Here is a 16,058-nt window from a genome sequence, read left to right as displayed (position 1 = left end):
TAGTGTTCAATGAAATGGTTAAACTAAATGTGATCAATAAAATGAAGCACAAAGAAGATAAAGAGGTATATTACCCTATCTTTAGGGAAACTATAAAAAAAATCAAGTACCTAAATTGCCTTTAAAAAAAGTGTTGAGTTTGCCATGCGAAATTGTAGACAAAAGAGTGGATCAAAGAAAAAGTGAAACTTTAGCAATGATGGAAGTCATAACATCACAAACGCGCTACACTCATGCACGATGGAAAGGTTTGAGCCTAAAACAGGTAAATGAAAAGGTGGAGTCAACCAAAACGAAATGGATGAAGCTTAAACAATTGACATCCATCTTAAGTATGTGTTCTTAGAGAGGGATAATGAAAGCCTCACAATAATTAGTGCAAGCCTGAAAAACACATGAAGAAGAAAAGCATTTGAATATTCTCAAGCAATATTGTGGTGCTATGAGGTTGTCCATTGAAGATTAAAAAGGTATTAATCCAACATTATGTATGCACAAGATTCTTATTGAAGGTGGACACAAGGCAATAATACAACTACAATGAAGACTCAATCCTACTATGACAGAAGTGGTAAGAACATAAGTGGTAAAGTTGTGATATGATGGCCTAATCTATCATATTTCTAACCGTCCATGGGTGAGTCTTATATATGTTGTGCCTAATAAAGGGGGAATGCTCGTGATCATGAACGAGAAAAAAAGTTAATGCCAACTCGTATTGTCACCATTGGAGAGTTTGTATTGACTACTGAAGACTCAAGACTACTACCAGGAAAGATCATTTCCATCTTCCCTTTATCAGTCATATGCTATAGAGGTTAATCGAACATGCTTACTATTGTTTCTTTTATGGAAATTTAGATACAATTAAATATCGGTAGTACTAGAAGATCAAGAGAATATCACATTCACATTCTCTTACTGGATATTTGGCCACAGAAGGATGTAATTTGAACTAAGCAATGCTTCTGCAACATTTCAAAGGAGCATGACGTTCATATTCTCCGACATGCTTATGTAGTACCCTAACTTTGTTCGGGTAACTTAAATTGTTTTCTCAAAAAAATTATCATTTATTAATATCTTTAATTAACCTCTAAATATAATGAAATATAGTCTATTGTCTTTGTAGTATTATATTTGATAAAAACCCCAAACAACGGCGCCCTCGCCCAATAGTTGGGCGCTAGAGAGAAGATCCAAAATAGTCGCCCAAAGAGCTTCCTCTAACGTGGGAGTCAAATTGGAAAGGGTCTTCGATGACCCCGTGAAGATAGGCAGTTAATAAAATCCCCCAATAAGAGGGAGCAGTTAAGACCATATCCAAGGAGAAATAAATCTTAGATCTCGGAGAGCACTTCTCTCCTAGTAGTCCTGACACCGTCAAACTAACCGCCTGCCTACAACCTAGCATTATCGGCTGCCAGCAGGGCTTCTCACCTCACATGAGTTGGTTCCTTAAACAACCTCAAAAACCACCATGCGGGGCTACTCACTATCGTGAGCTAGCCCTCACCCCCAAACGTGTAATATAACTACTAGGACCTCTAAGTCTCTCAACCATTGTAGGGGGAACACACACACGCACACTTGTACTTTTGGACAATATAGTGGCGCCCACTGTGGGGCCCGGTAAAACTAACACGGACCACGTGTCTCTCTAACAACCATCACATTTCATGTTGTACCCTTAACTCTAATACCTAACTAGGGGTGGCAACACGGGCATGCCCCCCCCCCCGTTTAGGCCCTCCCCACAAAAGTCCGCAAGAAAACGAGGTGGGGCGATCATAGTTGAGGATGTGGGCCTAAAATCTTGGCCCGCCCCGCAAAAAAGTGAGAGCGGGGCGGGTTAAGCCCGCGGGCACTATACTTTTTAAGCCTAAAAATGCAAAATTTATGTTAATGCACGTGCCCGCAAAAGCTCGCATAAGAAAAGGGGCGGGGCAGGGCGGTCACACTAGAGGGTGAGGGCCTAAAACCTTAGCCTGCTTTGCACAAATGTGAAGGCAAATGGGCATGCTCGGCGGGTCTGACCCGTTTTGCCACCCCTACACCTAACCATTATCAGACATGGTAAACAGAAGAGCTCCATCCCTTACTCCTGACGGTATCAACGATACAGGCGATACTAAAGCCACGTCGGAGATGCAAGCCGCCATGGACGAATTACGATGTCACAATCGGACGTTGAAAGACGACATCTAAAATATCAGACAGTGCAAACATGATGTCTGTAACACCCGGATATTTAATTAATTATTTAATTACATATTTTCGGAGTATTATCGGATTTAATTATTAGATTTTTCGAAATTTTGAATTATCAGTATTAATACTAAGAAGCATTATTGAATTTAAAAGGTGCTTTAATAGTGTTATTATTATTAAGAGAATTATAGTACTATTATTAGTTATGAATTTTATTGGTTGGTATTAGTAAATTGGAGGTGTGCGAATAATAGGCCGATTAAGGAGTTTATAAGAAAATACTATTATTTGGTTTTAAAAAAATGGGAGAAGTATCAGGAGGTGGAGAAGTGCTACCAAAGAAGGGAGGGAGGCACGAGGGTTTTGAAGAGGAACGTGGAGATAGGAAAAGTTGCAGATAAGACATATGGTTAGAATTTACATGGAAGCTCGGATTCGACCGGAAATTCGATTGGAGGAAGATTTTAGAGCGGCCGTCAATCCAAGGTAAGGGATGGGGTTCTTGCTCTATAAACATGAATATGATAAACTGTATGTGGGGTTTGGGGTGATAATTGTAGGTTTGTGTTTGGTTAATTTTGGTGTTTGTTGTGTTGTGGTTTTCTGGAAAATTACATATGAGCTATTGTTGTGTGTTGAATATTGACTAATTTAATTGGCCTGTGATTTTGTGATGAAATTGTCCCTGATAAATTTAATCGATGAATTTGTGAAGAGGAAAATTCTATGTTGCTAAATTATTCTGGAAATATGAACGATTCTGGCTTTAATTAGTATGAAGAACACAGGAAGAAGAGAAAAAAATTGGGACGGGGACTATAGTGCTAAGGGGCGGGCGCCCCATGTGTGAAGGCTGGGTGTCCCCACCATTGAAGAAAGGGACGGGTGCCATAGGGGCCTAGGGCGGGCGCCCTGTTTATGAGGGACGGGGCCACATAATTTTACTTCCTCTTATTTAAGTACCTTGCAATCTTTAGTAGCATGATTATAATACTGTCAATTAAATCGATTCAGTGATAACACTATGAGTAATGGGATTAATAACTAGCAATGAATTTAATTAGGAGAATTAGGATGAACTTAGCATCAGTGACGAACTATACTCAATAGTTAGTTTATATGACCTTCAATAGCAGAGAGAAAAAGGGAATAAATTCAATATAGCAGGTAGTAGTGGATTACAACAGAAACAGAGGTATTAGTAACAATATTTTTGGAACATAGCAGTATAGGTGCTTAATTTCTTAACAAGGACACAACAGGTAGCAGAAAATACCACAACAATTTTAATGGTAGGAAACAATAATAGTAGTTAATATAATTTAGGATGGACCGTTTCAGGGATATACGATTAACCACTATTTTCCTTGTGAGGTATTGCAATGTTTGGGTGAATTAATTGTATTAATTTATTGTTGTTGAATCGTTATCGTCGATTGGTTGTTGTGATATATTGCAATATTGTGATGCGACTATTTTGTGAATTTTTGTGAAGTGCAGGAAATAATTTGACGATGAATTACCTCTAATTTTTGGTAATAATTGTGATATAGGCGCATGCCTCGTGACGAGTGTGTTGTGATCTTGTATGTGATATTGCATTCATCAAGTCACATGCATTTGCATTTTGTGACGGCTTGGATTGGCAAAACAGTGACAAAGGCTTATGCCTGTTTTGATGCCTCTAATAACTGGCAATTGGCAATGGGGGCTGAAGCCCTGGGTACCACATGCATTTGCATTTGTTAGAGTTGCATTCTATGTTACATGAGTATGCTTTTATGTGATTTGTTGTGACTTGATTTATGAACTTATGTGATTTGCCGAGACTTGATTTATGAACCTATGTGATTTGTCGTGACTTGAATTATGAATTCATGTGTAGTATTGTGACATGTGTCGTTTTGGTTGGAATAACGATGTGAATTGAAGTATAACAATTATACCGCGACATGATGAATTTTATGATTTCTAACTCTAATATACTGTTTATCATAACTTTATTTATATGGTCAGATACCCCACCCTTTCTTTTGTTTCGCAGTTACCTTTATACTGGTAATGTGCAGATTATTCGCAGTGATGAAGATTTAGTTGTTGTTTCTTTAAGAGTCGGTGTCGTCGCTCTGATACGTAGCACTCGGGAGGATGAATAACTATTTATATTGTTGATCATTGTTGCTAGTTGGTTTGTTGAATACTTGATTTAGTTAAAGTTGTCTCAGTGAATAAAGTTGTTAAATGATTTAGTATTAATAAAAGTGGTTTTGTTTTAGAGGATAAATCATGTTGTTAATTATTCATCCGTTTTAAAAAGTGTTATGTATCTGATTTAATGAGTTTTATATCGTTGTGTAAGGTTGAAAATGTAGCACTTCAGTTGTATGAAGAAAATTTGAAACTCTTATTTTATTATAATTGTCGGGTAGAAATGAGGTGTTACAATGTCAATCCCCCAGAAGAGGTGGAACTGTTTGCTCCCCAACCAATATTGACGAAATATGGGGGGGCCTTGTTCCCGAAGGTTTCAAAGCTCCATCCTTTGCCAAGTTTGACGGACGCGTCAATCCCTACGAATACGTCACCTCCATCAACCGCATATGTCCATCATAGGAGCATCAGACTATCTAAAATGTAAGTTATTATCGGGCACCCTCAGATGGTGCATGGGTCTTCCTCGTGCCTTTATCAACATCTATCAAGACTTGATAAGGAAACTGGTACACGAATTCACTTCCAGTCGTCATAAAAAGATGTCCACTGCCAACTTGTTCAATATCCATCAAAATCTGTCAGAATCACATGAGCATAATTCATCTTATTGTGTGTATCACAAGAACACTAAATAGTAGAATTTTGTTGTTGAGAAAGCTTATGTCAAGTCACTCATTAATGGAGACCTCCATGAAAAGTGAAAATTAAAACTAATATCTTTTTGAAGAATTTGCCAACTTTTCATTGGCCGGGGCTTGCTACCAAGTATGACATTATCTTATTTAAGGAAGAAAAAAAAAACAATTTGAGAGACAATAGAATTTAAACTCAAGTCTATCCGTCATGAAATTCAGTGTTTTAAAAACCGGACCGGACCGACCGATCGGACCGTTCGAACCGGGAACCGGCCTGATAACCGGTCTGGTTCAATAGTCAGATCGGGTATGCCATCAAACCGGTGGGAACCGGGGAAAACCAGGAAAACCGGAAAACCGGCGGTTTAATTACTTTTTTTTTAAAACTTTTTTTAAAACTTTTTTTTAAAATTTATTTTAAACTTTTTTTTTAACATTTCTTTTAAACTTTTTTTTTAATATATTTAGTAGTGTATTACTTAAATAACATTCTCACATAGTTTTTTTCGTTAGTGACAAATTAAAAACTTTATTGTCTATTGTTATCTTTGCTAATAAATTTTGTTACATAGCATAAACATATTGAATTTTATTTGATTTTCTTTTTAGGAGATCCTATTTTGAATTAAATTTGGTACACATTGGAGTTATTTTGTTATAAACTATTCAATTAGATTATGTTGTAATTAGACTTTGTTTGCAATTAGACTTTGTAATTTTTTACTATTTTGTTATGTGTGATACCTTTGCTTAAAATTTGAATTTAAGTTATGAAATTGTGAATTTATGATATGATATTTTTAAAAAATTTAAAAGCTAGTTATATTTTTTTAGAGACTGAATCATCCGGTTCGACCAGTTTTATACTTATATAATGACAGGTCTATTCAACCGAGTTATCCGGTTTAATCCGGTTTGGTCGTGCGGTTCGACCAGTGACCCAGTGCTTCGACCAATAAACTAGTGATCCAATACTCTCACCGGTTCGATGACCGGTCCGATTTTTAAAACACTGATGAAATTAATTTTTATCAATTAGATTAGTATTCTTTGACAGTTGACGTTAATAACAATAACAATATCAATCATTTACGAGAAATATCACATGTCAAGATTTGATCTTAATTCTTTTTTAAACAGATGTGATTGCCTAATTAAAGAAAATAGAAAATTAAAGTTTGAAAAAAACACATTTTGATAAATATAAAAAATATAAAACAATTTTTTTTTTTACATATGTAATTTATAAACTATAACTAACTGGTGAGCGTAAAAATTACAAATATAAATTTTCGATGGATAGAGTTAAATAACATTGGAGAAGTTTTAACAAGCAACTTTTCGATTCAATTACAAAATATATAACCATCAATATACTAGTATTCTCCAACAAAAATTAAAAAAATAATAATTAGCTTCTTTTTTTCCCCAACAAAAATTAAAAAAATAATAATTAGCTTTTAGAAAAACTGAAGCATTATACCAAAATCAGTGAGAAATAAATAATTTTTAGTAAATAGTAAAATAGTAAATACGTTTCAATAAATAAAAAAAGTCTAATTAAGACAAGAAAAATAGCCGTTACAAAACCAAGCGTATTCGTTTCATTTTATATATCACTGTTCAAAAAGTTTTTCGACCGTTAGAGAACTAACCGTTACACTTTACAACATTACAGAGCGACACTACCTCTCAATCTCATCATCTTCGCAGAGTTTCTCTCACAATTTCCTTCCAATCATTTTTCTCCCAATTTCCTTCCAACCAAACACGCTCTCTCTATTTCTCTCTTCTACTCTTCTGAAACGCAAACCCTAATTGGAACTGAAAATGGCGGTGGCGGAGGGAATTGGAGGTAGCGGTGGCACTGGCACCACTATCATTGACGAAACGTACGAGTTCTCTGCACCGCGTTTCTTCGATTTCACGAAAGAGGAATCGGAAGATGAAATCCGTAAGGCTGAGCTCTGGTTTCACACTGCTCTCTCTTACGCTCCTTCTCGTAAGTAATCAATCTCTTCTCGTCTTTCTTGAGTAATGCATCAAACGAATACTTGAGAAAACAATCTCAGATCTGTTTTGTCCTTAGAAATGAAGAATTGAAGAAAAGATAGGGTGTACTTCTTTGAACCACTGATTTGCATGTGAAGATTATTGGAATCTTATAATTCTCGTGAGTTTAGGGTTTTAGACTTTGATTGATAGATGATTTGTTTCCATATAGTCAGAATGAAATCGGTAAATAAACAGAGTGAAGGATTGGAAACTTAGAATTCTCGTGAGTTTAGGGTTTTATGATTTGGCTAGAGAACTTTGTGTGTCAAAGTTATACTTAAGCTTGAGAACCTGATTTTAATTGCTTCTGATGTACAAAAGGTTTACTTGGTTTTGTTTTCAATTTGTTGCAGCATTCATGCCTAAAATCAAGGCTGGTAGATCCATTACTGTAGGTACCTTATGTGATTTTAGTGAAGCTGACAATATGCCAAAGGTACTGACTGGTACTTTAGTTTTTTTATATGTATTTAAAATTCAGTTTTATTATTTAATTGATTATCTTTGTTTGTTTTATAGATGTCGGCAAATGTTGAAGATGCTCTCGAATCAAATACACAACAAGTAAGCATAACTAGCAACATAAAGGAAGATGATAGAGCCAAGGAGGAAAAGCTTACAGGAGTTACTCGCATGGTAATCAGTTGTGTTATTTTTATTTATACCAATAACAATTTGGTTCATGGTTATTATTATCTTTTACTCATAAATCTATTCGGTATTTCAGATTTCTGCCGATAAGAAAGAAGAGAGTAATTCAATGGATTCTGATAAGGTAATTTTAGCATCCCAGTAACAGACTTGTTTCCTCGTTGTTATTACTATCTTCTCATAATATCTATCTACCAGGTTTCTGTTGGTAAGCCAACAAGTGATCGTAAAGGGGAGAGCTCAAAAGTAGCAACATCCATAGGACCATCGTTTGAAGTAGGAAAAGACGCTTGCACGCCGAAACCAGAATTGCGGAAAAATGTCAATACCGCTTCCACTAATTCCAAGAAGCAACAGAACTCTAAGAAGGTATCTACGAATACCAAAACCCGGTTACAGTCAGCAGTCACAAATAGCACTGCAGTGACTCCCCACTTCACCCAAGAGAATCAAGCTATTAAGAGGCAAAAATTGGAAGAAGGGAAAACTAGACAGGTGATTGTTATAGTTTTTTTTTCTGGTGTTAGTTCAAATTGATTCTTATACATTTTTTTAACTACTATCCAGATTTTGAATCTCAAACCTCGAATTCTGTCGCATGATAAATCAAAATTGGGTTACTCTTCAAGTACTACTAAAACTCACGAAAAGGACAGAAAGGTTTGTTTTGTTTTGTCTGGTTGATTAATATTTCATAATTCCTATTAGCTTTATGGTAAACATTAATTTAATTGAACTTTTTATGTAAAGGTTTATGTTCGTGAACCAAAAACAGCCCCACCTGCGCCATTTGTATCAATGGCAGAAATGATGAAGAGATTCGAGTCTAGCACTAGAGACTTACCACTGCACAACAATATTTCTCATGTAATGGTCAATCGCATTCACTTTTTTGATCTACTCCGTTTTCTTTTCAATGCTTTGGATACTTTTTTACTAATTAATTGTAACCACCTTCATCTAGTCAAAACCAAAACTTGCATTGACCAGACCCAAAGAACCCGAACTTGAGACAAATCAGCGGGCTCGCCCATCTAGAATGAAGAGTGCTGCTGAGCTTGAGGAAGAAATGATGGCTAAAATTCCCAAATTCAAGGCTCGGCCTGTGAATAAGAAGGTACTATAATTTTTATTTTTGGAGGTTTAAGCATTACTTAATTTACTCATTGCCAAATTGGAGGCTAAATTTATGTTTCTCTTTTTTCATTATAGATTCTGCAAACTCCAACTTTGCTTCCCATGCCAAGAAGTGAACCACAGCCACCAGAGTTCAAGGTAAACCCAGACCAAAGAAAAAAGAAGATTGTTGGTGTTAACAAATTTGTGTGTGTATAATAACATTTCCATTTTCTTCAGGAATTTCATCTAGAAACATTGGCTAGAGCTCATCAAAATATAGATTCAGCTTCCAAAGCCTCATCAGAGGTTTCACATAAGGTATGTTTTAGCAACGGATTAATCCATAGCTTTTTCATTCAATTTCAATCAATTAGTCACCTTTTTTTTTATTGTAACAGGAAAAATCACTGAAAACTCATCTTAATGAACCTAAACCTCCACTGCTCCAAACAACACTAAGGGCTCGCCCACCAACCGTGAAAAGCTCATTAGAAATAGAGCAAGAGGAACTTGAAAAGATTCCTAAATTCAAGGCTAGACCTCTAAATAAGAAGGTAATAGTGTCAAGCTAACTATGATGTTAACCAATCCTAAGAATTTTCATTCTATTTTTAAGCGCTAAGCCAACGTTGTATATCTTACAGATCTTTGAGAGTAAAGGAGATATTGGAATATCCTGCCATATGAAGAAACATGTCACCGAACCGCAAGAATTTCACTTTGCCACAAATGAGAGGTTTCCACCATCTGGCTCCGTGGCTGATTTATTTGACAAGGTAGGTAGTTTAGAGTAAAATGTTAGAACCAGCTCCCAATTTATATTTTTTAGAATATAAAAGATAATATGCAAAATATATTGTAATAATAATCGGTCTTTTTCCGGTAGTCTATGATTACTCTCTATTTCAAAATTATTTACTATTTCTGCTGTTCATTTTGCAGCTTTCTTTGAAGTCTGAACCTGCGCGTCACAAGACAGTTCCAAGAATCACTACTCCGAATCCATTCCATCTTCACACCGAGGTTCATTTCTCTCCATATGTTGAAACTTGACAAATGTATGGTTCAGTCTGCTAATACATATTGATCATGTGGCAGGAAAGAGGAGCTGAGAAAGAGAAGAAACTATTCCTAGAACTCTTGGAGAAACAATTAGAAGAGGAAGCAACAAGGGTTCCAAAGGCTAACCCATATCCGTATACCACTGATTATCCCGTGGTACATAAGCGTCATTTTGATGATTCATAATCTTTGATCAAAATTTACAATATTATTATTAAAAGCTACTGATAATTTACAGATCCCACCGAAGCCAGAACCCAAGCAATGCACAAAACCAGAGCCATTTCAATTGGAGAGCCTAGTGAGACATGAGGAAGAAATGCAAAGGGAACAAGAAGAAAGACTTAGAATGGAAAGAGAGGAAGCACAGAGGAGAAAATTTAAGGCACAGCCAGTATTAAAAGAGTGAGCAACAAGACTTTTTTTTAAGCGATTTATTTACTTAAGCGTTGTTTATACAATCAAGACATTTTAAGCATGCATAATTTCAATGAAGAAAAAAAGTAGTGAACTGTATTTTTGTTTTCATATTGCAGGGATCCAATCCCAGTTCCGGAGAAGGTACGCAAACCCCTTACACAAGTTCAAGAGTTTGATCTACATTTGAATCATCGAGCCGTGGATAGAGCGCAATTTGATGGGAAGGTAATGAAATCAGTCCTTGTCTTTAATTTTTACAGATTAAATATCTATTGTTTGCATTAGCTTGCCATTAAGTATATCAACTGTGTCAAGTCATGTGCTCTTTACAGATTAAGTATCTATTATTTGCATTAGCTATAGAGAAGCACCTGGTTATTCCAACTGTGGCATGTTCATCATCTTGCATCAAATGTTTTGTTTTTTTTTTGATAAATCACTTAGCGCAACAAATCATGGACTTGAGAAACTTTTCAAAACCTACTTTGGAAGCTTGAACCTACTTTTTCAAAACCTACTTTGGAAGCTTGAACCAAACTTCTATATATCAACTGTGTCATGTGGCTCATCAGCAACTTCCTCCGATGATTTTTATCCACATCCTTTACCCCCTTCAGCCATCCATTTTCGAGTTTGCGATTGATGGTGCAGTCCTCAGGATATGTACCAAAGTACAACAAAATGGTAAGGCAAATCATCATAACTACGATAAAGTCGATTTTAAACGAGTTAAATGCGCATTGCACTCTAACTCCATTCTCAGAAACCAATAGCCACAATTGCCAATGGTAGCCCTCCACATTTTTAACAATTTCACCTGATACCCTCAAGTTCTGTTGGACACTGTTTTCCAGGCTCAGATATAAATGCCTTGTTGCAAAAAAGTTACCATGCTTTCTTTAGAGACAAGGGTTGTACATTATGAATATGAACAGAAAAATACTTTTTGAAATATTCAATTACATGCATCATTCTAGTGGTCACAAATATTCAATTACTTCCTTTGTTGTTATTACAACAAATTAAGGCATTTTGAATTTCTTCAAAAAAAAATTCTTTCCAAATACCATCAAAAAACACCAAGTATCTCTTTCATTCAAGGTATTGCCTCACTTGATCAATCAATGTATCATCCATCTTTAGCAGAGCCTTTGGGATAGAGGCTCATTGCTGTCCTTGCAAAACTTCTTTACCATATCAATCAACAACTTCACAGTATAAGATTGAGAAACTGTGATGAAGATCTACAATCAAAGTGTTTTTTTACGTGCTGGTTATTATAAACATAGTTTGGAAGAGTTGTTTTTTCGAGCTCTCCCATGCCAACCCCGAAACCAACAGGAGTTTATTGGTTCCCTCTACCAAACTTTCTTCAAAACAAATGACACTATAGTTTCTGCCATTTTCAATTTGTGTTACTTTTGGACAAATTAGCTCTTGCAACTTGCAAGCAAATTTAACTGTTTTGTTTTTGTTATTTAGATTTTTCTATACGCCAGATTTTATTCTTGGAGATAATTTTGACTAATGTTTTAGTAAGAAACTGTTTTTTTATTGTTCTATGGGGGACATGTACAATTATTTTAAATTTGCTTTTATTTATTTATTGTGTGTTTCCTTTTAATTTTCCACTGTTCTAGTAGGTCTCTGGATTGTTTTACCAAGTGTCTAATAATTTTTACAGATTAAGGAGAAAGAAGCGTTGTATAAACGCCACCGAGAAGAGAGTGAAGCAGCAAGTAAGGTATGGAATACTACATTGTTATTGTTAGAACATAAATTTAGTTGCACCATTGATTGACTTTGTTATTGCGAACATAAACATGTAGATTGAGGAAGAGAAGGCACTGAAACATATGAGAAGAACGATGGTTCCTCATGCTAGGCCGGTTCCAAGTTTTGACAAGCCATTTGTTCCCCAAAAGTAAGTTAAATGCATCTGCAACTCCCTTAATTTTCTCCCTTAAGATATTTACATTTGAACACTTATAAATAGGGGTGTGCAAAAAAACCGGTTATTTATAACCAAATTGGTATCCAAATTGGTCCAGTTTTTAAAACCCAATCCAAATGTTAAAATATAAAATCGGATATCCATTTTTTTAAACCGGTACCCATATTAATAATGTGGTTTAGTTATTGGGTATCCAAATTTTATTATGTATTAAATTTACATGCTTGTCTTTTTTATGATTCACCAATATAATACAACAGAAGTGAGCTTTAATACATACTGTAGTAATTTCATAAATTTATTAATGGTTACTACAAATCACTTCTGAGCAGAACTATATATACATGCAAACTATAAAACTATTTAGTGGAACAGATTATTCGACGTACAGTGATATAAGCTATAACAGAAATAAAATTGATTTTAAGTGTTGAATTAATTTTAAAAAGTTGGCATTTATTCAAAATGAATAAAATAATTTATGTGAGAATTCGGTTTAAAAAGTTGGTATTAATTCAAAGGGATTAAAATTGATTTTAAGTATTGAATTGGTTTTGAGAGAAACCGGTTTAAAACTAGTTTTTTTTTTAAATTGGTTTTTTGTGAGAAACCGGTTTAAAACCGAACCGATCCACATGTAAACCGGTTTTAAAAAAATAAACCAGTTTTATGAAAATGGTTTTAAAACCCAAACCAAACCACATATATGGTTCAATTTGGTTTGGTTCTTGATCCATGCACACCCCTACTTATAAAGCTAACTCTATTGTTGCATCAGAACTTCTAAAACAACAAAACCCAAGTCACCAAATTTGCGTGTACTCCATAGAAGACGGAAGGTCCACGGTTCTGCAGTCTCTAGTCCTGCAACTAACATGCGATGATGACTTGTAACCAACTTGTATTCTTGAATTCTTGACACATTCCTAGTGTCTATGTCTGTAACAGTGTAATAGTTGAGTTTGTATTATTTGATGTATATTTTTTAAGGCTGCAGCTAATAATGCATCTGTATAAAGAATGTGATAACACCAAATCAACATTTCATTTCAACATTATTAGCGTTGCTTAATTAAGATAGTAATAACTTCTACCAAAAAAAAAATTATTGTATCTGATTGAGGAATATCCATGTTGATACTAAAATATATTTTTGCTCTCTTGCATCGTGCTTTTACGATTTTATCATTAGGGCTGTCGTTGAAAGCTTGTGCGAGGATTCAAAATTTGTCATGATTAAATTCGAGCTAAATAAAATATTATAAATTGTTTGTCACGAGTAATGATTAAATAGAGTGTATGGATCAGGTCTGGTGTAGAATTTAGAATTATTTTGGTTACCAAAGAAAAGAAGAAGTTTATTGATACAAAAAATATTTTTGCTCTTATTCGGATTACTTTCATCTTAAATATAATTTAAATCTTAAAGAAAGATCGTCGTTCTCCAAAATCATTGATAAAATCGAGCTAAATAAAATATTATAAATTGTTTGTCACGAGTAATGATTAAATAGAGTGTATGGATCAGGTCTGGTGTAGAATTTAGAATTATTTTGGTTACCAAAGAAAAGAAGAAGTTTATTGATACAAAAAAATTTTTTGCTCTTATTCGGATTACTTTCATCTTAAATATAATTTAAATCTTAAAGAAAGATCGTCGTTCTCCAAAATCATTGATAACCCTTAAAGAAAGATCGTCATTCTTCAAGTATACGTGAAATTAAAAACTGAATAATTTTTTAATTTCAGTGGCAGCAATTGAACAACACAATAAACTCATGTTCATACTCAGTTTACAATTTTATCTTTAGGGTCGTCATTGAAAGCTTGCGCAGAGGATCCAAAATTTGTCATGATTAAATTCGAGCTAAATAAAATCTTATAAATTGTTTGTCAAAAACCATGATTAAAAGAGTTTATTGATCCGATCCGGTGTAGAATTTAAAATTATTTTGGCTACCAAATGAAAAGAAGTTTATTGATAAAAAAAATATTTTTACTCTCATTCATCTTATTTACTTTCATCTTCAATAAAACTTATTTAAATAATTACTCTTTTTTTAAGAAACTAAATAACTTTATTATCAATTTAATTGAAAGACTAACAAAAGTTAATACAAAATCAATCTGGTTCCATCTACACAAAGAACGCCAAAAATGCAATAAGCTAACTAAAATTAGACAAAATACAATGTATAAGATTACTTGTCTAGCTATGGTAATCTACCCTATAACTCGCATAAAAAGCTTTCAACCACCAATATGGTTGTAGCTCCACCTTTTCACAAATTGACAACACCGTTGAAGTTTAATTCTGAAAAATAGTCTGGCTTCGCGCTTTTCAAATAATCCACACCACTACACACCAAATGACACGCAAAACAAGACTACACTCTTTACCTGTTCCTCTCAAAGCAACAAATTGATCATAATGATCTAAGCAGTGACCCTAAAAAAACCGAGGAAAATCTCAACCAACCAGATATAACCTGACAAATATTACCATAATGCTTGCATCGAACAAAAATGTGATCTTTATTCTCGATATGGAGACAAGCATTACTACATGTCTGATTGTCAACTGATAATATATTACGCCTTACCAAATTATCCTTCGTCGGTAATTTATTACGATACAACCACCACAGAAAAAGATTTACCCTAAGAGGCACCATTCATTTGAGTATTCGCCGAGTTTATGAACAAGTAATAAACATTTCTAACATTATAACAACTTGAAGAATGAAGATGTCAACCCCAAGAGTCATCCACTGCCTCTCGCAACACTACAGACTCCAACAGATGAATATATTCCCCCGCTAACTCTTCCTCCCACGCAAACAACCTCCTCCGCCAACTCCAAACATCACCTCTCACTCCCCACCCTAATTCACACATATCCGCTATTGAAACTTCCTTATACTTTGACAAATCAGAAAGCCTCCGAAATCTATCCATCAAAAGCCCTCCTTCCAGCCACGGATCCCTCCAAAACAAGGAGTTTTCCCCATTACCAACAACTCGCTCAATATTATTAAGCCACCACCTTGTATCATCCAATCCAACTCCTTAACAAATTCTATTTACAATCTGCCACCACACAGACCCCCTTGTTGCCCCTGTAATTAACCGACCCCGCCTCTCCCCATACCGGAATGCTAACACCCTTCACCACAAACTTCCCCTCTCCGCCAACATCCGCCAACACCACTTCCCCAAAAGAGCTTCATTAAACTCCCTTAATTTTCTCACTCCCAACTAGGGGTGGCAAAACGGGCCGTGGCCCGCGGGGCCGGCCCGCCACCCGCCAAAAAATGGCGGGTTGGGTTGGGATTTTAGGCTCGTCGCTCGCCAAAGCTCGCCCCGCAAAAACCCGCCGCCCGCCATACCCGCCCCGCCAAAGCCCGCCGCCCGCCAAAACCCGCCTCTCCTCCAAAATTCACTTTTTTTTTAGTTAATTCTAGTAATTTTAATTCTTGATGGTTTATTTTATACATTTATTTATAAATATATGTAATATTTTTTTAAGTAAATTTGTTAAAAAATTGCTTTTATAAAAAATTGTTTTAAAAAATAAGTAAAAAGTTTAATTAAAAGGTAAAAAAAGCCTATTAAACTATTAAAAAAATATAAATAAAAATAGGCGGGTAAGCCCGCCGCCCGCCAACCCGCCATCTTGGCGGGGCGGGCATGACTTTTATGCCCATTTTACTTGGCGGGCATGCCCGCCCCGCTCG

At 35.3% G+C, this 16,058-nt stretch overlaps 1 protein-coding gene and 1 pseudogene across 1 annotated transcript; one reads left to right on the top strand and one right to left on the bottom strand.

Moving 5' to 3' along the window:
- Positions 1-6,720: 6,720 nt before the first annotated feature.
- LOC131602336 (protein TPX2-like) lies at positions 6,721-13,519 on the top strand. Its single transcript, XM_058874422.1, has 19 exons — positions 6,721-7,062; positions 7,469-7,551; positions 7,635-7,751; positions 7,843-7,890; positions 7,965-8,261; positions 8,334-8,426; positions 8,517-8,633; positions 8,731-8,883; positions 8,979-9,041; positions 9,123-9,203; positions 9,284-9,439; positions 9,530-9,661; positions 9,828-9,908; positions 9,984-10,103; positions 10,186-10,352; positions 10,484-10,592; positions 12,052-12,111; positions 12,197-12,291; positions 13,100-13,519. Exons 1-19 carry the CDS (start codon positions 6,891-6,893, stop codon positions 13,203-13,205), a joined length of 2,250 nt encoding a protein of 749 aa, XP_058730405.1. The 5' UTR covers positions 6,721-6,890; the 3' UTR covers positions 13,206-13,519.
- A 1,553-nt stretch (positions 13,520-15,072) lies between these two features.
- The window catches only part of LOC131605334 (uncharacterized), a 41,131-nt pseudogene continuing 40,145 nt past the window's right edge, over positions 15,073-16,058 (bottom strand).

This window comes from Vicia villosa, linkage group LG5 (assembly GCF_029867415.1).
Source record: "Vicia villosa cultivar HV-30 ecotype Madison, WI linkage group LG5, Vvil1.0, whole genome shotgun sequence".
NCBI lineage: Eukaryota > Viridiplantae > Streptophyta > Magnoliopsida > Fabales > Fabaceae > Vicia > Vicia villosa.
This window is presented reverse-complemented; position numbering and strand designations above follow the sequence as displayed.

Coding starts and splice junctions, on each gene's coding strand:
- LOC131602336 (XM_058874422.1), top strand. CDS start 6,891: ATGGCGGTGGCGGAGGGAATTGGAGGTAGCGGTGGCACTGGCACCACT. Junction 8,262..8,333: donor AAGAAGGGAAAACTAGACAG/GTGATTGTTATA, acceptor ACTACTATCCAG/ATTTTGAATCTCAAACCTCG. Junction 9,042..9,122: donor CACAGCCACCAGAGTTCAAG/GTAAACCCAGAC, acceptor CATTTTCTTCAG/GAATTTCATCTAGAAACATT.